Below are 22,650 nucleotides of genomic sequence, written 5' to 3' on the forward strand. Positions count from 1 at the left end.
GTCCTGTGATGCTCTGACATCATCACTCCTGTTTCTGGTGTACATATTCAGTAATAATAATCTTTATGAATGGAGTCCAGACGGGTGGAGTCCCTGCAGTAGAGTGTTCAGTCCCTAACTCACCTGTATTACCTGTAATATGTTTCTCTGCTGTTGTGTGTTTAACAAGCTTTAACTTTGAAACTATTTTACCATCAGCCTGCTTCCATTACTATTAATATTTTATTATTTATAATTTTAACAGATGTATGGGAGTAGATTCATTTAAAATATTTAATGTGTTTTGTTACATTGAACTGATTCTAGTCTCTGGTTTTTTGAATTAAAAATATATTTTTAAAATTAAGTTTGAATAATTTTCTACTCTAAATATAGTTTCTATTCATTATGATTGTTCATTTGTTTATGTTTAATGTAGTGCATTTCTTCAGATTTATTTAGAGACACTACGTTTCATCAGCTGTATAATCAGGTGTTTGGTCGCACTCTAGTGGACTTAATCCACAACTACAATCATGACTTTTATTTTGAACCTGTAACCGGAAGTATCGTCCAGCTTTCCATACAGAGTCTAATTTTCTGTTAATGATTTTATTTCCTCTAAGTTCTACCTTTAGAAGTCTGGATTTACGCAAAGTGCAGAAGAAGAAGCAGCAGGAAAACTCCAACATGTTCAGCAGCTTTAGGGGCGGAGCCTCACAGAACAGATTCTACGTCACTGATGAAAGTAACGACAGAGCTGTCTTCCAGTAGCCTAGCCGCGCTAGACAACCCACGGCAACAAATTTAATTCTCTGCCAGGGTGGGTCTAGTTACCCTCCATAAGGCTCGAGGCTGGATTCTCCTAAAACTGGCCGGACCAATCACCATGAAGTGTAGAGTCAGAAGGCGGGCGTAACTAAGTGACGACAGAGGCGCGACGATTCTGACAGAAACAACCGGAAACAAACAGTTATCTTTCGACTCGGCTTTGGCCACAGTCCTTAAAGATTTGAAGCTAAAATTCAACTTGAAAGATAAACAAAGGACGGCACTGAAGTGTTTCATTGAGAAGAAAGACGTATTTGGACTTATGCCGACGGGATATGGCAAATCCTTAATATACCAGTTGGCTCCGCTGGTTGGGAAGCTAATGGGACTTAGCCACAATCCATCGGTGCTCTCGGAACTACGTCAGCCTATTTGTTGCACACCTACCCAATTGCTGCAGAGGGATTTGAAAGACAACCTTTTAGCCGCCTCCCTCCCTGTCGAGCTTCCCTAGACCCTTGTGCCGTCAGAAACATGGGTGTAGCATGGCTAGGCTAGCCTTCCAGGAGAATCTCTGAGTTTGTGTCTGAACTCAGTTCAGCTGCTGCTCCTCAACCAGTGACTCAGATTGAGGTGAGTCCAGGTGACAGGACGTCTGATAGTTTGTTAGTGGATTCAATCCAAAGAGGCAGAAAGAAGAATCACCTTTAGCTGCTGTGGAGCAATCCTTTGATTTCACGATTCTTTGATGAACCTTTTGAAAGATTCTTCAAAGAACCTTTTAAAGGTGTTTGGGTTCCAGTTCTACTCATTATCATTGTTTTTAGTCATTTTATTCCCAAACCAAGAAAATAAAATGGACAGTAATGTCTTTAATTTCTTGGTTCTAACAACGTTCTCAGAAAACCTTAGAAGGCGTTTGGTCGTCCTACCTTTCAGAAGAACGTTCTGGGAACCAACAGAAACGTTCCTGCTGAGAACAGAAGTAGTGAGTAGAACTTTCCCATCAAACGTTTCAGCTGCAGAAACAGAACCGCTGCAGAACGTAGTGAGTGTAAGAAGACAAAGCCCTGAAGCGCCTGACTGCACCTGGTCACTAGGTTTGGACAGAACATTTATTGGATCAATCATTAAAATCCGTCCTTCCACAGTAACAGAGGCGGAATGTTTCCTCAGCGTTCAGTCTTTCAGCAGACGGAGGCCGAGCGTGGAGCTGCTCGCCGTCCGAACATCTCCTGCGAGGCGTAGGTCATGTAGAGGAAGCCGTCCTCGTCCTGGTGGTCCTTGTACACCTGAGCCATGGTGAGCGACATGCTGGGCAGCCCGCTGTTGTTGATGAGCAGGTAGAAGGCCTGACTGGGCAGCAGCGCCATGCGCTTCCTGAGAAAACAAAGCTGCTGTTAGCGGGAGGCGTCCTGCACAACACTGTCCATCTGCAGCTCCAAGAGCTCACACATTTACAGAAACCTTCATGAGGAGGAGTCTTCATCGTACCAACGTCCCACAATGCATCGCTCAGCTCCACAGCTAAATATGAGGAGAAAAACTGTTGTGAAAAACAGCTTCTGGTGTCTCATTTTAATCTGAAGTCCTGCAGCTCTGAGGAACCAGAACATCATGAAGAAGGACAGAACCATGGAGATGGACTCCATCAGATGAGGCTCAGAATTTACAGAAACCCACTGAAAATGAGGTTAAAATGACTAAATCTGGCCCTAAATGACGAGATAAGTGTTAAAATAGACTTAAAAGTTGTCCAGAAAAACTCAGAACTTAATGTCAAAACATATTTTTCAAATGTCTAAAACAACAAATAGAGTCTCTAAAACAACTCAAAATTAGCTTAGAATATCTTGTTTTGGTTCATCATTTGTTTAAAAGTTTAGTTTAAATGTAAAAATCAGACAAAACACAAAAACTCCACAAAATGGTTCCAGACATGGATCAAAGAGCTAAAACGATGAAACAAACATCTCATGTCTGCCAGTCGGTCTGATTTCCAGAATTTACACCAATCTACTGGAAATTAGCTTAAAATGAGAAAATCTAAAAACTACAAAAATGTGTTCAAACCGACTTAAAACCATCTGAAGCGACTTCAAAATAAAGTTTAAAGTTCCTCAAAAAAATATTTAAAAAATATCTTAAAGTAACAAATAGATTTTCTGAAACAAAGCAAGATTAGTTTAATATGAAATTAGTCTTGTTTTGGTTCCTTATTTGTAGAAAAGTTGAATAAAAAAAAAAAAAAAAAACAGGCACAAAACAAACGCCACAAAACTGTTCCAAAGACCGATGAAAGTAGTAAAATAACCAAAAAACAAACAAATCAGCTCCAAATGAGGTTAAAATAACTAAAGCTTGTTCCGCCGCCAAGGCTGCTGGAGATGAAGTCTTTGGAGCAGCTTCCTGTTTCCCTCCCAGGTTTCTTTTGAAACTAGACGTTCTAAAGATTTCATTTTTTAAAATCCTCTTACAACTTTTAGATCTGCTGATTTTACAAATTTTACCAGTTTCAAGTCACATCGTTTTTCTACGGACCGATCACTGAGCACACCAGCTTTTATTATTATTAATAAACGTGTCCTAAACAAATGAAGTTATTTATTGCTAAATATGTATTTTTTCCCCTTTTCGTCTCAGCGTCTCCCTACTCTTAAAAAAATCTCTCCAGAGACGTTTGCATTTTAGTATTTTTAGAATTAATTTCTTATTAATTTCTTGTTAATTTTATCAGATTAACAGCTTAACCCTCCTGTTGTCCTCATTTACGGGCACCAAAAATATTGTTCCCTTGTCTGGGGGAGAAAAAATAAAATAAAAAAAAAATCCCCAAATTTCAGAAAATTTCCAGAACCTTCAGGAAGAAAATTCCAATAATTCCTTTAAAGTTTCCCTTAAAGTTTTTTTTTAAAAACTAAATTTGGCAAGAAATTTCTTAAATGTTTTCAGAAAATGAGTAAAAATTTACCAACCCCCCCAAAAAAAAAATCTAATGCGATTCCATATATATCAGTGAAACTTCTAATATTTTCGTTAAGAACATTCACAAAAAAAAAAAAAAAATCAATGTTTTGTGAATGTTCTTTAACATTTCTTTTTCCCACACCAAAAAAATTTTCAAAAAATTTCCTAAAAACGTTGAAAATATGGACGTTTTCACTGTGAAAATATGCATTTCTTCCACATTTTCAAACTTTAAAACGACACCAGACGAGTCATTTTTCAAAATAAAACACGCTACACCGGAAATAAAAATCAAAAATAAAACATTTTCACTCATTCCAAACGAGCCACGGCCCGGTACCGGTACCGACAGCTGTCCGTCTCACCTGATGACGGTGACGAACTGCGTCATGGTGAGCTCGTGGGGAACCAGGAACTTGGTCTTGTCCAGAGGAGGCAGGAACTTCTCCCGCTCGTAGCGCTCGATGATGACCTGCGGGGTGGACAGGAGCTCAGAGGGGGCAAAGGGCGGCCCGCGGCCCCGCCACCGACCCCCACACTTACCGGCACCTTGTTGGGGAACTTGGACCGGATCCCCGCCACCTCCTGCCTGCGTGTCGCTGCGCACAAACGACAGAAGAGTGCTGAGTTTCTGCGGCTCTGCGCCACTTTTCCTGCGTTTCTGCGACACTTACCGAAAGTCTTGCGCTGTTTGAAGCGTTTGTTGTTCAGCTGGCTCTTGTCGAAGGGGGGCATCCTGCCGGCGTCTCGGTCCGTCCTCGGAGCTCTGCGCCGTGCTGAGGTTAAATAGCGGCTGTGGCGCATCAGCTGATTAGCACATGTCCACGGTCACGGCGTGGATCATCCGCGGATTTTACGATTCTCTGACAGGTCCAACTTTTCTCCACAGGAGTTGGAGACGAAGTTAGTAAAACAGGAAGCATAAAATAAATAAGATTAAATTAATAAAAATCTTTCTTCATGATTTTTTCAGCAGAAACTAAAACCTGAAAGATTCTGATATCTGTCAGCCCTCAGAACCTTTTCAGAACCTCCACAGAACCTCTCAGAAGATTCATCTCCAGTAACTTTATCAATGATCAGAGTTCTACCTTCATGAATATTTCCAGAGTTCCAAGTCCTTGAAGTCCATATTATTATTGATATTATTATCGCTATTATTATTATGCATTTGTATTATTACTGGGGCTGCTCAGTGGCGTAGTGATTAGCACTTTCGCCTTGCAGCAAGAAGATCCCTGGTTCGAATCCCGGTCTGGGCCTGGGATCTTTCTGCATGGAGTTTGCATGTTCTCCCTGAGCATGCGTGGGTTTTCTCCGGGTACTCCGGCTTCCTCCCACAGTCCAAAAACATGCTGAGGTTAATTGGTTACTCTAAATTGTCCGTAGGTGTGAATGTGAGTGTGATTGTTCGTCTGTATATGTAGCCCTGCGACAGACTGGCGACCTGTCCTGGGTGTCCCCTGCCTTCGCCCGTGTCAGCTGGGATAGGCTCCAGCACCCCCCGCGACCCTAATGAGGATAAAGCGGTGTATAGAGGATGGATGGATGTATTATTACTGTTATTGTTTTTATTATTATTTCTGTCACTATTGCTGTTGTTCAGTCCCTCGCGGTGGTTTTACTTTGAAAACCCGGAAGCTGTCCGCGGTGTTTCCGGGTAGCTTTACAGAGCCTCCATCAGCTGACAGCCGCTTCGGGCCGGAGCTCAGAGGACCGTTCATGGACTCCGTTTCCCCGCGGAGGGGATCCCACTGACCGAGCCACAGCCCCCCCGGTCCGGTCCGGCCATGGACGAGCAGGCGGGCCCCGGTGTCTTCTTCAGCACCAGCCCGGGCTCCGGAGGCGGCAGCATCAAAGCTCCGCAGCCTGGCGACGTCGGCGGCGGAGAGGCGGCCCGGGCTCAGTACAGCATCCCGGGGATTTTACACTTCCTCCAGCACGAGTGGGCCCGGTTCGAGGTGGAGCGGACCCAATGGGAGGTGGAGCGGGCCGAGCTGCAGGTGAGCCGCTGCCTCCCGGTCGCGGAGGTTGTGTTGTGTTTGCTGGCTGCGCCGTGCCGAAACGCGGTGACGAATGTGAGGATTTAGAGTTGCCCCGCTGCTGGGAAAATATTTACAGGCGGTGGGGCAACATATTGGACCGATTCTGACCCGTAAAGACCCGATATTTAATTCGGCTTCGGTGAAATCCGCCAGGTGAGGCGCGTTTTAGCATAGCGGCACTTTATTTGGGTGCTTTGCGCTGTTTGCGGCGGTTTGTGCGGTGTGTTGCTATGCGCTGGGAATGACGCACATTGATTCAGCGGCATGGAGCTGTGTTGCCGCTCCGCTCTTCACTTTAGCGCCGAATTGAAGCCCGACCGGAGCCGAGTCCTGACACGGTGGCGATCGTCGGTTCTGAGGTTTGTGTGTCAATGTCAAACGATACGACGTACAATTGCGTCATATTTAAATGGCTGTTTCGGCTGACGTTGTCTTCGCTCTTGTCTAAGCAGGTTAGTGGCGGCCGGTGTGTCCCTGCGGGCTTCCGTACCTGCGCTCACCTGGGTCGTGTCACCGCCTCTGCTTCCATTATCGGACAGACGTTTGCGTTTTGGTGTTTTCTCTTCCAGCAGTACAAACACACCTCAGCCCTCTGTCCGATAATGGCCGCACTGTGCACTTCCACGTCGTGCATCATGTTTTAATCACGGAGCGTCATGGTGTTGATGCTTTCCTCAGTTTGGACCGCAGAGCTTCCGTAGCTGTTTCCAGGAGGCGGATTGAATCAAACCAGTTAAACCTGTAGGAAGCTGAAAGCCTGCAGATGAAAATGATTTACACATTTAACTCATTCTGTCAGCAGGAAAACACTCAAAATAAATCCAACAGAAAGAGCAGCTGAGGCTGTTTATAGCTGGGAAATAAAACACAATAAAAACTTCCTGATGGTTTCAATAAAGAAATTATTTAATCAGAGTTTAACCAGAAAGATCTCAATAATGACAATCACAAAAGTCACAAACAGGAGTATGAGGTCTGCAGGCTACAGTTCATGTTAAAGCAGAGTGCATTGTGGGAGTTTAAGCACAACGCCGTTCTGCCAATAGTCTAAAACATCTGAAATGGTTTGGGGTTGGTTAGCATTTGTTTTGGGATGGTTTTACACTGGTTTTGGACGGGTTGTGGACTTGTTTTAGACCAGTGTTGGACTGGTTTTAGGCTGGTTTTTGTTCTTGCTTTTAGACTGTTTTTGTTTTTTGGTGTCTGTATTTTGCCAGGATGGATTAGTTAGCCGTGCATCAGGACCAGGTGACCTCTGTGGGTAAACCTCCCACTAGCAGCCTTCATGGACGTTACCTCTGGTCATTTACCCCGGTCTAAAAAGCGTCATGCGTGAGCCTTGTGTTTGCCGCTTGGCTTCCTTCCTGTCCCGCTCGGCTATAAATAACAAAACGCTCCATGAGGTGGACTCGCCTCCGTTTAAAATCCGTCTGGAGCTTCAGACTCTTTCACATTCACTTTCTGGGTGCTTTTAACTCCTGGTTCATTTGAACTCACTGAGGTTCGTTTTGTTAAATATATTTTTATTCATTTTTATTCATTAAGTCCTGCAGCTCTGTGCAACCAGAACATCATGAAGAAAGAGAGAGAAGGATGGAGATGTCTTCTGTCAGGAGGTCACAGGATTTACCCAAAGCAACAGGAAATTAGGTCAAAAAGTGAAAATGTGATGTAAATGACTAGAAAGTGACTCAAATGATCCAAAATCGGTCAAAATTGAGTTAAAATGTCAAATGTTTGTAAAAAATTCTTAAATGATGTGAATTTTGCCAAAATGACAAAAAAATCACCCAAAATGACCAATAGATGGAACGAACTCACAATTAGTTTAAAATGAAAGTTGTTGACATTGATGCAATATTAGCTTGATTATTAACCAAAAACCAGTCTAAAACCAGTTCAGAAACCAGTCTAAAACCAGTTCAGAAACCAGTCTAAAACCAGTTCAGAAACCAGTCTAAAACCAGTTCAGAAACCAGTTCTAAAACCAGTTCAGAAACCAGTCTAAAACCAGTTCAGAAACCAGTTCTAAAACCAGTTCAGAAACCAGTTCAGAAACCAGTTCTAAAACCAGTTCAGAAACCAGTCTAAAACCAGTTCAGAAACCAGTCTAAAACCAGTTCAGAAACCAGTCTAAAACCAGTTCAGAAACCAGTTCTAAAACCAGTTCAGAAACCAGTTCTAAACCAGTTCAGAAACCAGTCTAAAACCAGTTCAGAAACCAGTCTAAAACCAGTTCAGAAACCAGTCTAAAACCAGTTCAGAAACCAGTCTAAAACCTGGTTTTCGGAATGGCTTGGTCAACATTTGAGTTTCAGCGGTTTTAGACTAGTCTTAGACTGGTTCTTGACTGGTTTTAGACTAGTCTAAGACTGGTTCTTGACTGGTTTTAGACTAGTCTTAGACTGGTTCTTGACTGGTTTTAGACTAGTCTAAGACTGGTTCTTGACTGGTTTTAGACTAGTCTTAGACTGGTTCTTGACTGGTTTTAGACTAGTCTAAGACTGGTTCTTGACTGGTTTTAGACTAGTCTAAGACTGGTTCTTGACTGGTTTTAGACTAGTCTTAGACTGGTTCTTGACTGGTTTTAGACTAGTCTTAGACTGGTTCTTGACTGGTTTCAGACTAGTCTTAGACTGGTTCTTGACTGGTTTTAGACTAGTCTAAGACTGGTTCTTGACTGGTTTTAGACTAGTCTTAGACTGGTTCTTGACTGGTTTTAGACTAGTCTAAGACTGGTTCTTGACTGGTTTTAGACTAGTCTTAGACTGGTTCTTGACTGGTTTCAGACTAGTCTTAGACTGGTTCTTGACTGGTTTTAGACTAGTCTAAGACTGGTTCTTGACTGGTTTTAGACTAGTCTTAGACTGGTTCTTGACTGGTTTTAGACTAGTCTTAGACTGGTTCTTGACTGGTTTTAGACTAGTCTTAGACTGGTTCTTGACTGGTTTCAGACTAGTCTTAGACTGGTTCTTGACTGGTTTTAGACTAGTCTAAGACTGGTTCTTGACTGGTTTTAGACTAGTCTAAGACTGGTTCTTGACTGGTTTTAGACTAGTCTAAGACTGGTTCTTGACTGGTTTTAGACTAGTCTTAGACTGGTTCTTGACTGGTTTTAGACTAGTCTTAGACTGGTTCTTGACTGGTTTCAGACTAGTCTAAGACTGGTTCTTGACTGGTTTTAGACTAGTCTTAGACTGGTTCTTGACTGGTTTTAGACTAGTCTTAGACTGGTTCTTGACTGGTTTTAGACTAGTCTTAGACTGGTTCTTGACTGGTTTCAGACTAGTCTAAGACTGGTTCTTGACTGGTTTTAGACTAGTCTAAGACTGGTTCTTGACTGGTTTTAGACTAGTCTTAGACTGGTTCTTGACTGGTTTTAGACTAGTCTTAGACTGGTTCTTGACTGGTTTCAGACTAGTCTTAGACTGGTTCTTGACTGGTTTTAGACTAGTCTAAGACTGGTTCTTGACTGGTTTTAGACTAGTCTTAGACTGGTTCTTGACTGGTTTTAGACTAGTCTAAGACTGGTTCTTGACTGGTTTTAGACTAGTCTAAGACTGGTTCTTGACTGGTTTTAGACTAGTCTTAGACTGGTTCTTGACTGGTTTCAGACTAGTCTTAGACTGGTTCTTGACTGGTTTTAGACTAGTCTAAGACTGGTTCTTGACTGGTTTTAGACTAGTCTTAGACTGGTTCTTGACTGGTTTCAGACTCTTCTGGCGCTCAGATGTAAGAAAAATCAAATCCTCAGCGTCCTCATTGAGGCATTTTTCTGTCTCCCATCTGGACGGAGCTGAAGCAGAACATCTCAGACCTGGTGTCCTCCTGCTTCATGGCTCTGAGACGCTGAGTTTTCCTGACAGCCTTTAAACGTATCTCCTCCAGCAGCTTATCGTCTCCTGGAGGAATAATCCCTCACTGCTCCAGATGTAGGAGGTGTCTACACGCCGTCCCTCCATGCTGCTCCGGAGGAGACGAGGAGGATGATGCATTCAGGTTCTGGAGGGAAGAATCCCACAGAAACGTTTTCTAATGCAGACAGTGAACTACCCACTGGCATTCTGTGGTGAGTTCACTGTCTGATAGAACTGTAGGACATTCTGTGGTGAGTTCACTGTCTGATAGAACTGTAGGGCATTCTGTGGTGAGTTCACTGTCTGATAGAACTGTAGGACATTCTGTGGTGAGTTCACTGTCTGATAGAACTGTAGGACATTCTGTGGTGAGTTCAGGTCAAATGTTTATCTGTGTAAATAAATCATCATTTTGTGTTTCTTTCTGGTTGTTTTTCTTCTCTTTGTGGTCGTTTCAGTTCAGCCACGTCGTAAAAGTTCCATTTTTTTTTCTCCCATGATGCTTTGTTGCAGCAGAGTCACTAATGACATCATGGTTGCATCGTGGAGCTCGAAATGTTTATTTTTTCCAGAATGTGTTCTTATAAATGAGGTAAAATTGAAGTGATGTGTTTAAGGTCCCGTTTAGTTTTTCCAGCTGATGGACAGATGGAAGTTTATCCGTTTTCTGTTTTTTTTTCCCGGCTGATAAATTTGTAGTTTTTTAGGGGATCATGGGCCTTTGGAAGCCGTCGATGGTTCGTTTAGCTTTAACCTTTACAAACTGCATGCCCTGAACACATGAAGTCGCTTTTCTTCTCGGTCACATGACGTCTGTTCCCACGGAAACACGGACGGTCACACGGTTCCCATCCATCCTGGAGACACCCGGCACATTTCCCAGGAGGCTTTGGTGCCCTCAGCGGTTTGTCGGCAGCAGTCAGCTGTCAGATTTACAGCTGCAGACGCTAACATGTGGCTAATGCTGGCAGTTAGCGCTGCGTTCAGGGCTTAGTTCAGCTCCGTTCAAGATTGTTTCCCAGGAGTCTGAGGGGTTTCTGAGTGTTGTTGAGACATTTATGAGTCTCTTTAAGGTGTGCTTAAGGGTTTTTGAAATGTTTGTGGGTCTTCAAGACGTTTTAAAGTGTCTTTGAGATGTTTCTGGGTCTCTTTAACATGGTTTCTTTAAGGCGTGTTTAAGGATCTTTGAGGTGTTTTTGTGTCTCTTTGAGGTGTTTTTGTGTCTCTTTGAGGTGTTTTTGTGTTTTTGTGTCTCTTTGAGGTGTTTTTGTGTCTCTTTGAGGTGTTTTTGTGTTTCTTTGAGGTGTTTTTGTGTTTTTGTGTCTCTTTGAGGTGTTTTTGTGTCTCTTTGAGGTGTTTTTGTGTCTCTTTGAGGTGTTTCTGTGTCTCTTTGAGGTGTTTTTGTGTCTCTTTGAGGTGTTTTTGTGTTTTTGTGTCTCTTTGAGGTGTTTTTGTGTCTCTTTGAGGTGTTTTTGTGTTTCTTTGAGGTGTTCTTGTGTTTTTGTGTCTCTTTGAGGTGTTTTTGTGTTTCTTTGAGGTGTTCTTGTGTTTTTGTGTCTCTTTGAGGTGTTTTTGTGTCTCTTTGAGGTGTTTTAATTCTCTTTGAGGTGTTTCTGTGTCTCTTTGAGGTGTTTTAATTCTCTTTGAGGTGTTTCTGTGTCTCTTTGAGGTGTTTCTGTGTTTCTTTGAGGTGTTTCTGTGTCTCTTTGAGGTGTTTTAATTCTCTTTGAGGTGTTTCTGTGTCTCTTTAAGGTGTTTTTGTGTCTCTTTGAGGTGTTTCTGTGTCTCTTTGAGGTGTTTTAATTCTCTTTGAGGTGTTTCTGTGTCTCTTTGAGGTGTTTCTGTGTTTCTTTGAGGCCTGTTTGTGTCTCGTCGTGGTCATTTCACGTCCCCTGAGGATCTGTGTGCCCAGTAGAGCTGCTCAGAGATCCAGATCAGTGAACTGTCCTTCCTGCTGTGTGTTTGCTGTGTTGCTGCAGGCTCAGATCGCCTTCCTGCAGGGCGAGAGGCGAGGCCAGGAGAACCTGAAGAAGGACCTGGTGAGGCGGATCAAGATGCTGGAGTACGCCCTCAAACAGGAGAGGTGAGCTCAGAGCTGGATGGTGACGTGTTGACCAGATGGTGGCGCTGTAGCAGCGTCTCAGATTCCTACACAACACTCGATGTTGTTCACATGTTTCAGTCACAAATGAACCCTCTGCACTGTAAAAAAACGGCCCTCTCCAAACAAGAAAAAAAAACTTATTTCAAACTTTTACTTTGAAATAAGTGAAAAATCTGCCAGTAGAACAAGTGGAAAATGTCTCGGTACGATTTCTGGAAATAAGATGTGATATGTAGAACACTGAGATCTTAAAATTAGCTGGAAAATGTGTTTTAATCTCTATTTTACCAGGACTGTCAGGCTTAGGTGTCTTTAAATAAGCCAGACATGCTAAAAAATAGTAGATTTTTGGCTCAAAAATAGATTTTTGCCATCGTGTAACCTCCTAATTTATGATGTATGAAACTTGTGTTGAGTTTTCTTGTAAAATTCAGCTCAAAACAAGATAATTTCAAGAAGGTTTGCCTTAAGATATTTAAGATGCGTTGTCTTAAAACACGTCCCTCCTTCTGCTAAAATGTCTCTTGTTTAGTGGATTTATCTGAAATCCAGTGGGATGAGACATTCTGATAAAATGAAGACAAACAGACGAGGTAGGATTTAGAGTTTTTGCGGTGTGAAGCCCAGAGTCTGCTGCCCAGATTAAAGGACAGATTACAGGAGAATAAAAACCATCACAGAAAAAACTGTTTGTCAGCTGCTGGTTTCTGTCTTTTTGTGGTCATTTTGTGTTTCTTTATTATTTTGTGTCTTTTTGTGGTCATTTCTTGTTTGTTTGTTATTTTGTGTGTCTTTGTTATTATGTGGTGTTTTCTGTGGTCATTTTGTGTGTCTTAGTGGTAGTTTCGTGTCTCTATGGAGTTATTTTGTGTTTCTTTGTGGTAGTTTCTATGCTTTGTATTCATATGATGTCTTGTTTAATCATTTTGTGTCTTTTCTTGTTTCTTTGTGTTTTTTGTGTGTCTGTGGTTAATTTGCGACATTTTGTGTCTTTTTGTTGTTATTTTGTGTCTCTATGTTGTTATTTTGTGTCTCTTTGTGGTCATTTTGTGTCTCTATGTGGTCATTTTGTGTCTCTATGTGGTCATTTTGTGTCTCTATGTGGTGGCTCAGAGCAGAGAGGAGACAAGAGAGACTAAGAGGAAAATCAAATGTGTCCAAAAATGACATGAAGTTGTCCAAAATCAGTGTAAAAAAACATGAAAAACTACCACAAAAAGACATAAAACCACAACAAAAAGATGCAAAACTACCACAAAAATACACAAAACTACCACAAAAAATGAGTAAAACCAGAATAACACAAAATAACCAAAAAAGACACAAAGCCACCAAAAAAAGAAGTAAAAGCACAACAAAACCGTTCTCCTTCAGTTGTCGGGTTTCCATTACAGTTCTTACAGCTGTCTAGTACGGCAGTGATGTTTTTCTCAAGAATAATGGAAAGAAAAGTCTCCTCTTCTGTCCACACGTACCGCGCCATGTTTACTCAGAGAACTGGTCATGTGACCAGGTACGACACGTCTGGTCACGTAGAATTGTGGAAAAAGTGTTTCCATTGCGTTTTTGAGATATTTTTAAATATCGAAACGTCTGAAAAACCACCTCATGAGAGCGTAAAAACTTTTTAGCGATATTTTTAGTCCTTTTTCAAAATTCAGATGTTTCCATTACCAGTTTTTTTATTGCACTATTTACATTTTGCGCATATCTACGGGTAATGGAAATGCAGCTACTGGGAATATTTATGGTTTCTTTCTTCTTCAGAAAACTAAACGTGTTTGGACAAAACAAGACATTTTCGTAAACTCTGATCCACATTTTTCGACGTTTTCTGACATTTTAGAGACCAAAGACACGGACGGAATAATCAACAAAGACAGTAATCATCAGTTTTAGTTTAGTTTTCAGTCTTTCTCTGGAGGAAACCTGTCATATGGTTCTGGTTTGATCAAGTAAAGTCTGGAGTGTTTCTGCCTCGTTCTGTTCAGACGTTTGAATCACGATGATGTCATTAAACAGCAGGAAAAGGCCAACATGTTCACTTTTTAACGTGTCTGAAAACCTGCTGCATCAAAAGGCTCTTTCAGACACACGTACACAACTTTGCCTGTTCTCATGATAACCGGTTTGTGTGTTTGTCCTCAGAGCCAAATACCACAAGTTGAAATACGGGACGGAGCTGAATCAAGGAGACGTCAATCCTCCCAACTACGATTCAGGTAAGACTGACTTCTCTCTCTGTTCAGTAGATGACCGCAAAAGGACACGAAACCACCACAAAGACACAGAACTGCAGAATAAGACACAAAACCACCACAAAAGATGCTAAACTACAGAATAAGACACAAAACCACCACAGAAAGACGCAAAACTACAGAATAAGACACGAAACCACCACAAAGACACAGAACTGCAGAATAAGACACAAAACCACCACAAAAGATGCTAAACTACAAAATAAGACACAAAACCACCACAAAAGATGCTAAACTACAAAATAAGACACAAAACCACCACAGAAAGACGCAAAACTACAGAATAAGACACGAAACCACCACAAAGACACAGAACTGCAGAATAAGACACAAAACCACCACAAAGACACAGAACTACAGAATAAGACACAAAACCACCACAAAGACACAGAACTGCAGAATAAGACACAAAACCACCACAAAAGATGCTAAACTACAAAATAAGACACAAAACCACCACAAAAGATGCTAAACTACAAAATAAGACACAAAACCACCACAAAAGATGCTAAACTACAAAATAAGACACAAAACCACCACAGAAAGACGCAAAACTACAGAATAAGACACGAAACCACCACAAAGACACAGAACTGCAGAATAAGACACAAAACCACCACAAAAAGACACAAAACTACAGAATAAGACACAAAACCACCACAAAAAGACACAAAACTACAGAATAAGACACGAAACCACCACAAAGACACAGAACTGCAGAATAAGACACAAAACCACCACAAAAAGACACAAAACTACAGAATAAGACACAAAACCACCACAAAGACACAGAACTACAGAATAAGACACAAAACCACCACAAAAAGACACAAAACTACAGAATAAGACACAAAACCACCACAAAAGATGCTAAACTACAAAATAAGACACAAAACCACCACAGAAAGACGCAAAACTACAGAATAAGACACGAAACCACCACAAAGACACAGAACTGCAGAATAAGACACAAAACCACCACAAAAAGACATAAAACTACAGAATAAGACACAAAACCACCACAAAAAGACATAAAACTACAGAATAAGACACAAAACCACCACAAAAAGACATAAAACTACAGAATAAGACACAAAACCACCACAAAAAGATGCTAAATGACGACAAAGACAGAACTATCTTAAAAAGACACAAAACAGCCACAAAGAGACACAAAACAACCACATAAAGACATAAAACTATCACAAAAAGATGCAGAATGACTGCCGAAAAAAGGCACAAAACCAACCGTAAGAGAGTCGACAAAAGTAGATGCAAAAAAGCCCAAAAACTGACACAAAATGACTACAAACAGACATGCAACGTTCATAAAAAGACACAGAACAACCACACAGACACAAAGACAACACAGCAAGTGCAGAGATAAAAATGATGGACTGTGATGGACTGGGGAGGTGACATCACAGTGACATCACAGTGACATCACAGCGACAGGAGGCGCTGCTGCTTCCTGTCAGCATTGTGTACGTATTGTGTACATACTGTGCAGGTGTGTGTGTGTCTGTGTGTCCAGATGACGGCGCTGACAGCGAGCTGCCCAGTCCTCCCAGCAGCAGCCATCAGCTCAGCTGGAAACAGGGACGCCAGCTGCTCAGACAGTGAGTAACACAATGCATCATGGGACAGCAGGTGTGTGTCTGAGGGGGTGTGTGTGTCACACAACAAAGCACAGTCAGGCTGGAGGTTAACACTCTGAATGGAAACCACACACACTGATCCACTGGGAGCACTGGGAGCACTGGGAGAGCAGAGAGTGGGAAAGACATGAGAAATAGACACTTAGTTCACCATCTGTAGGACATTCTGTGGTTAGTTCACCGTCTGTAGGACATTCTGTGGTGAGTTCACCATCTGTAGGACATTCTGTGGTGAGTTCACCGTCTGTAGGACATTCTGTGGTGAGTTCACCGTCTGTAGGACATTCTGTGGTGAGTTCACCGTCTGTAGGACATTCTGTGGTTAGTTCACCGTCTGTAGGACATTCTGTGGTGAGTTCACCGTCTGTAGGACATTCTGTGGTGAGTTCACCGTCTGTAGGACATTCTGTGGTTAGTTCACCGTCTGTAGGACATTCTGTGGTGAGTTCACCGTCTGTAGGACATTCTGTGGTGAGTTCACCGTCTGTAGGACATTCTGTGGTGAGTTCACCGTCTGTAGGACATTCTGTGGTTAGTTCACCGTCTGTAGGACATTCTGTGGTTAGTTCACCATCTGTAGGACATTCTGTGGTGAGTTCACCGTCTGTAGGACATTCTGTGGTTAGTTCACCATCTGTAGGACATTCTGTGGTGAGTTCACCGTCTGTAGGACATTCTGTGGTTAGTTCACCATCTGTAGGACATTCTGTGGTGAGTTCACCGTCTGTAGGACATTCTGTGGTGAATTCACCGTCTGTAGGACATTCTGTGGTGAGTTCACCGTCTGTAGGACATTCTGTGGTGAGTTCACCATCTGTAGGACATTCTGTGGTGAGTTCACCGTCTGTAGGACATTCTGTGGTTAGTTCACCATCTGTAGGACATTCTGTGGTGAGTTCACCATCTGTAGGACATTCTGTGGTGAGTTCACCATCTGTAGGACATTCTGTGGTGAGTTCACCATCTGTAGGACATTCTGTGGTGAGTTCACCATCTGTAGGACATTCTGTGGTGAGTTCACCGTCTGTAGGACATTCTGTGGTGAGTTCACCGTCTGTAGGACATTCTGTGGTTAGTTCACCATCTGTAGGACATTCTGTGGTGAGTTCACCATCTGTAGGACATTCTGTGGTGAGTTCACCATCTGTAGGACATTCTGTGGTGAGTTCACCATCTGTAGGACATTCTGTGGTGAGTTCACCATCTGTAGGACATTCTGTGGTGAGTTCACCGTCTGTAGGACATTCTGTGGTTAGTTCACCGTCTGTAGGACATTCTGTGGTGAGTTCACCGTCTGTAGGACATTCTGTGGTGAGTTCACCGTCTGTAGGACATTCTGTGGTGAGTTCACCGTCTGTAGGACATTCTGTGATGAGTTCACCGTCTGTAGGACATTCTGTGGTTAGTTCACCGTCTGTAGGACAGTCTGTGGTGAGTTCACCGTCTGTAGGACATTCTGTGATGAGTTCACCGTCTGTAGGACATTCTGTGATGAGTTCACCGTCTGTAGGACATTCTGTGGTTAGTTCACCGTCTGTAGGACATGCTGTGGTTAGTTCACCGTCTGTAGGACATTCCGTGGTGAGTTCACCGTCTGTAGGACATTCTGTGGTGAGTTCACCGTCTGTAGGACATTCTGTGGTGAGTTCACCGTCTGTAGGACATTCTGTGGTGAGTTCACCGTCTGTAGGACATTCTGTGGTGAGTTTGTAACGTTCCCAGAGTGTTATCAGAGAACGTGTTGGTTGTGTTAACATTCCCAGAGCATTGTCTGAGAAATTTGTGTTGCATTCTCCGGGTGTTTTTCTTGGCCTCAGTGAGTGGAGGTTGTGTTAACGTTCCCAGAGCGTTGTGTTGTGTGTTTGTGTCTCAGTGAATGGAGGACTGTGTGGGACGTGGTGGAGGCTGGTACTGAGGGAGGCTGTGAACAAACTCTCTGTCTGGACGCCGTTCAGGACAAACCTCCGATGAAACGCTGCTCTCAGGTCAGCAGGTTCCTCCGGTCTGAAGGTATGAAGGTTTTAGCTTCACTTCCAGCTGCTGTAGAATTAGTTCTGACTTCTTTAAAGTTATCGCTTGTTCTATGAACGGACGGTGATGTCGGTCCATCATCTCAGATCCTGGTCAGAGTTTGTTTGTTTGGGACCCAAAAGTCAGAATATTTTGAGAATTTCATGAGAATTAAGGGTTTTAGATTCAGGCCTCAATTTTTGGACGTATTTTTAGTCATACTGGACTTTATTTGGATTGTTTTGACGGTTTTTACATCGTTTACAACATATTTCAAATCAGTTTGAGCAATTTCTGAGTCATTTAAGCTTTTCAGTCATTTCGGACAATTTTCAGATAGTTTTGGACGTCGGTCATATCAGTCAAACTGATCATTTTTAAAGTTATTTATGACAGTTCAAATCAATTTTCACAAACTTTGAGTCATTTAGGAGAAGTTTCAAGTTATTTAGGACATTTAGTCATTTTTACCATGTTTTGAGTCATTTCAGATGCGTTTCAACGCATTGTACAAAAAGTTGACATTATTTTTGACCAATACTGAGTAATTTTGGCATTCTGCACCATTTTCAACATTTTGGAGTCATTTAGGACCTGTGTCAAGATGCTTTGGACAGCTTTTTAGTCATTTTGGACAATTTTGAATATTGGATGGATTTCTTTGTCATATTGGTCATTTTGATCATTTTTAAGTTCTTTATGACATATTTCAATTCAATTTTAACAGTTTTTTAGTCATTTAGGAGACGTTTCAAGTTATTTGGGAATAAATTTGGGTCTTTTTGTAGGAATTTCAAAGAATTTAGGATGTATTTTTAGTCGTGTTGGACTCTTTTTGAGTCGTTTCGAGAGTTCTGAAGTCGTTTCCGACATATTTCAGATCAGTTTTTTGAGTAATTTCGGACGCGTTTCATGGAGCAGTCTAATGATCTGAGCTGGTTTCTGTGTGATGCTGTGTTGCCCTTTAAGGATGCAGCTTCATTCAGATAATCGTGCTGTTGTTGGTCGGAGGGTACAGCAAGGCACCGCTGCTGCTGATGGATGGAGGGCTTTATGTTCAGGGATCCACTTCATTTCTCTGTTGTGAAGCTGACTGCTCATAGAAATCAGCCTAAAGCCGTGTTCACATGTTAAAGCTGCTGCATGATGAAGTTTGATGACATATGAGGCTGATTTTTACCTTAAAAGGAGGAAAACTTACTGGAGGTTGTTCTTGTTTAGAGACTACTTGGATTTGGTTCCAGATGACAGTTAAAGTATGTGAGGAAACTCCCAGTCTAAGGTGCTGATGCTGGATGTGTTGGTTCTAGATTTCTGTAAAAAGAACAAAGACATTAAACTTGTTAGTGTTGGTCTGGTTTCTAACTGGGATAGGGTTAGACTACATGTGAGCCAGCCTATGACCAGTGTTTTTAACTTGGGTTTAGACTGGTTTTTAGACTGTTTTTTAGACTGGTTTGGACATGTTTACAGGCTGCTTTTTACTTTGTTCCTCTGGTTTCCATCATTCTGAGTCCTCTCTTCTCCTTCATCATGTTCTGGTTCCTCAGGGCTTCAGGACTTTAAAATGAACCACAGTGAGTTAAAAAAAAGTTAAAAACACCCAGAATCAGCTCAGAGTTTAACTAGTTTAAAAGGTTTTTCCAGAATTTGTCCTGAGCACACAGACATTTTCCAACAGACTTGAGGAAAATTGTGGATCTGCAATAACCACAGGAGAGGCGTTTAATGAAGACATCAGAGATCACGTTCTGGTTCTAGTAGGACTGATTTCTGGTTCTTAAAGACCCGTGTTCTGTCAGATACCTGCAGGAGGTCGGATACACCGACACCATCCTGGATGTGAAGTCCCAGCGGGTCAGGGTGCTGCTCGGTCTGACCGGAGACTCTGGAGACAAACCTTTGGACGGGAGGACCGAGCCGATGGTCAACGGCACCGAACCGTCCTCGCTGAAGGACAGCGGCGTGGTCAGGTAGACACCCGCCGCCCTGACGCTTAAACCTGACCCTTAAACCCAGCCCTATCCCTTAAACCCAGCCCTGACCCTTAAACCCAGCCCTGACCCTTAAACCCAGCCCTAAACCTTGAACCCAGCCCTGACCCTTAAACCCAGCCCTAAACCTTGAACCCAGCCCTAACCCTTAAACCCAGCCCTGACCCTTAAACCCAGCCCTAACCTCTAAACCCAGCCCTGACCCTTAAACCCAGCCCTGACCCTTAAACCCAGCCCTGACCCTTAAACCCAGCCCTAACCTCTAAACCCAGCCCTAACCCTTAAACCCAGCCCTGACCCTTAAACCCAGCCCTAACCTCTAAACCCAGCCCTGACCCTTAAACCCAGCCCTGACCCTTAAACCCAGCCCTGACCCTTAAACCCAGCCCTAACCCACACTAGAGTTTCTCACACCATCCCTCAGAAACAACTCCTTGCGTCTTTCCTTCCAGTAAACCCGACATGTCCGACTCGGCCACCGTGCTGGAGGCCTTCAAGTTCATCGAGAGCGCTGCAGCCGAGTTCAGCGACGAGGACGAGGACAGCGAAGGGAGAGACAAAACCATCCTTGACCTGGCGGCGGTAAGAGAACTAGTTTTCAACTAACTTATCTGGTAAAATAAAGGCTAGACAAACAAACAAATAAAGGCACCTGTACCTCCTGGTTCCCGCCAGAGAACCAGAGGTTTATAATAACGTGTGATAGATTAGCTTCAGTGTTGTTGGATCTGAAAAAGATTTTCCCCCGACACCTGCTGGCAGCTTTGACAGGTTGTTTTCTGTACTTAGAATGAAAGCTTTCTGAATGTGTGACGTGCTAATCTGTCAGGAAAAATAACCCAAAACAGACTTAAAAGTGTGAAATTTCACCAAAAACACTTCACATTTTGTCCTGAAATTCTCAAAAAAACAGTTTGCAGCAGATGCTGGAAGAAGGAGGAAACAACAACGAGGAAAAATTCAGAGAGTTTGAGGTTGAACTGCAGGCAGTGTTTCCTCAGAGAGACTGAGAGGAAAACCAATAGAATAAAAGCAGCAGAAACAGAAAACAGAGGAGCAGATTGTTGGACATCCATTCAGCATGGTGGAACATCTATAGATGATGAGCAGAGTAGAGAGGAAACATGGAGAATGACTCAAAATGTGTTCAAAACAACAAAATGAGATAGAAAATGACAAAAACGAGACACAACAGACTAAAACGACACAAAATGACAAAAATGAGGCACAAACTGGCAAAAACGAGAAACTAAATGAGAAAACGAGACACAAAATGACAAAAATGAGAAACAAAATTACAAAAACCAACAAAACGAGACACAGACCGACAAAAATGAGACAAACCGACAAAAATGAGACACAAACCAACAAAAACGAGAAACAAAATGAGAAAACGAGACACAGCAGACTAAAACAAGACACAAACCGACAAAAATGAGACAAAATGACAAAAGGTTGTCTGGAGAGGAAACATGGGGATATTCATGTTCAAAATGACTCAAAGTTTGTCCAGAACAACATAAACTTGAAAACTCAAAAAGACACAAAAATGAGCCACAGTAGGGAAAATCTTACCCACAATGAACTAAAAATGAGTCCATGGTGAGGAAAAATGAGATTACAGTGAGAGAAGTGACCAAAATGAGGCTACAATGAGAGAAGTGACCAAAATGAGGCTACAATGAGAGACGTGACCAAAATGAGGCTACAGTGTGAGAAGTGACCAAAATGAGACTACAGTGTGAGAAGTGACCAAAATGAGACTACAATGAGAGAAGTGACCAAAATGAGGCTACAATGAGAGAAGTGACCAAAACGAGGCTACAATGAGAGAAGTGACCAAAACGAGGCTACAATGAGAGAAGTGACCAAAACGAGGCTACAATGAGAGAAGTGACCAAAACGAGGCTACAATGAGAGAAGTGACCAAAATGAGACTACAATGAGAGAAGTGACCAAAATGAGGCTACAATGAGAGAAGTGACCAAAATGAGACTACAATGAGAGAAGTGACCAAAATGAGGCTACAATGAGAGAAGTGACCAAAACGAGGCTACAATGAGAGAAGTGACCAAAACGAGGCTACAATGAGAGAAGTGACCAAAACGAGGCTACAATGAGAGAAGTGACCAAAACGAGGCTACAATGAGAGAAGTGACCAAAATGAGACTACAATGAGAGAAGTGACCAAAATGAGGCCACAATGAGAGAAGTGACCAAAATGAGGCCACAATGAGAGAGAAGTGACCAAAATGAGACTACAATGAGAGAAGTGACCAAAATGAGGCCACAATGAGAGAAGTGACCAAAATGAGACTACAATGAGAGAAGTGACCAAAACGAGGCTACAATGAGAGAAGTGACCAAAATGAGACTACAATGAGAGAAGTGACCAAAATGAGGCCACAATGAGAGAAGTGACCAAAATGAGACTACAATGAGAGAAGTGACCAAAATGAGGCTACAATGAGAGAAGTGACCAAAATGAGGCTACAATGAGAGAAGTGACCAAAACGAGGCTACAGTTAGAGAAGTGACCAAAACGAGGCTACAATGAGAGAAGTGACCAAAACGAGGCTACAATGAGAGAAGTGACCAAAACGAGGCTACAATGAGAGAAGTGACCAAAACGAGGCTACAATGAGAGAAGTGACCAAAATGAGACTACAATGAGAGAAGTGACCAAAATGAGGCCACAATGAGAGAAGTGACCAAAATGAGGCTACAATGAGAGAGAAGTGACCAAAATGAGACTACAATGAGAGAAGTGACCAAAATGAGGCCACAATGAGAGAAGTGACCAAAATGAGACTACAATGAGAGAAGTGACCAAAACGAGGCTACAATGAGAGAAGTGACCAAAATGAGACTACAATGAGAGAAGTGACCAAAATGAGGCCACAATGAGAGAAGTGACCAAAATGAGACTACAATGAGAGAAGTGACCAAAATGAGGCTACAATGAGAGAAGTGACCAAAATGAGGCTACAATGAGAGAAGTGACCAA

The 22,650-nt window shown here is 42.4% G+C and overlaps 2 protein-coding genes across 4 annotated transcripts in view; one reads left to right on the plus strand and one right to left on the minus strand.

Annotated features, from left to right (window-relative positions):
• Positions 1–1,567: 1,567 nt before the first annotated feature.
• map1lc3c (microtubule-associated protein 1 light chain 3 gamma) lies at positions 1,568–7,649 on the minus strand. 2 transcript variants are annotated; one of them, XM_051946276.1, is made up of 5 exons: positions 6,263–7,649; positions 4,392–4,593; positions 4,261–4,316; positions 4,083–4,189; positions 1,568–2,130 (listed from the first exon to the last, which is right to left on the minus strand). In XM_051946276.1, the coding sequence occupies exons 2-5, from the start codon at positions 4,519–4,521 to the stop codon at positions 1,938–1,940; spliced, it is 486 nt and encodes a 161-aa protein (XP_051802236.1). In that variant the 5' UTR covers positions 4,522–4,593; positions 6,263–7,649; the 3' UTR covers positions 1,568–1,937. The 2 variants fall into 2 exon arrangements, with proteins under 2 accessions (XP_051802236.1, XP_022069895.1); XM_022214203.2 differs by having other exon boundaries at positions 6,253–7,649.
• Positions 5,349–22,650, plus strand: part of LOC110965409 (striatin-like) — a 35,566-nt gene continuing 18,264 nt past the window's right edge. Inside the window, exons 1-6 of one of the 2 annotated variants that reach the window (XM_051946268.1) lie at positions 5,349–5,720; positions 11,599–11,702; positions 13,872–13,945; positions 15,492–15,600; positions 19,452–19,622; positions 20,096–20,225. In XM_051946268.1, the coding sequence (XP_051802228.1) occupies positions 5,508–5,720; positions 11,599–11,702; positions 13,872–13,945; positions 15,492–15,600; positions 19,452–19,622; positions 20,096–20,225 (801 nt within the window). In that variant the 5' untranslated portion in view covers positions 5,349–5,507. The remainder of the gene's footprint in view (positions 5,721–11,598; positions 11,703–13,871; positions 13,946–15,491; positions 15,601–19,451; positions 19,623–20,095; positions 20,226–22,650) is intronic. The other variant, XM_051946269.1, reaches the window with a different exon arrangement.

Source organism: Acanthochromis polyacanthus, chromosome 3 (genome assembly GCF_021347895.1).
Source record: "Acanthochromis polyacanthus isolate Apoly-LR-REF ecotype Palm Island chromosome 3, KAUST_Apoly_ChrSc, whole genome shotgun sequence".
In the NCBI taxonomy this organism is placed as follows: domain Eukaryota; kingdom Metazoa; phylum Chordata; class Actinopteri; family Pomacentridae; genus Acanthochromis; species Acanthochromis polyacanthus.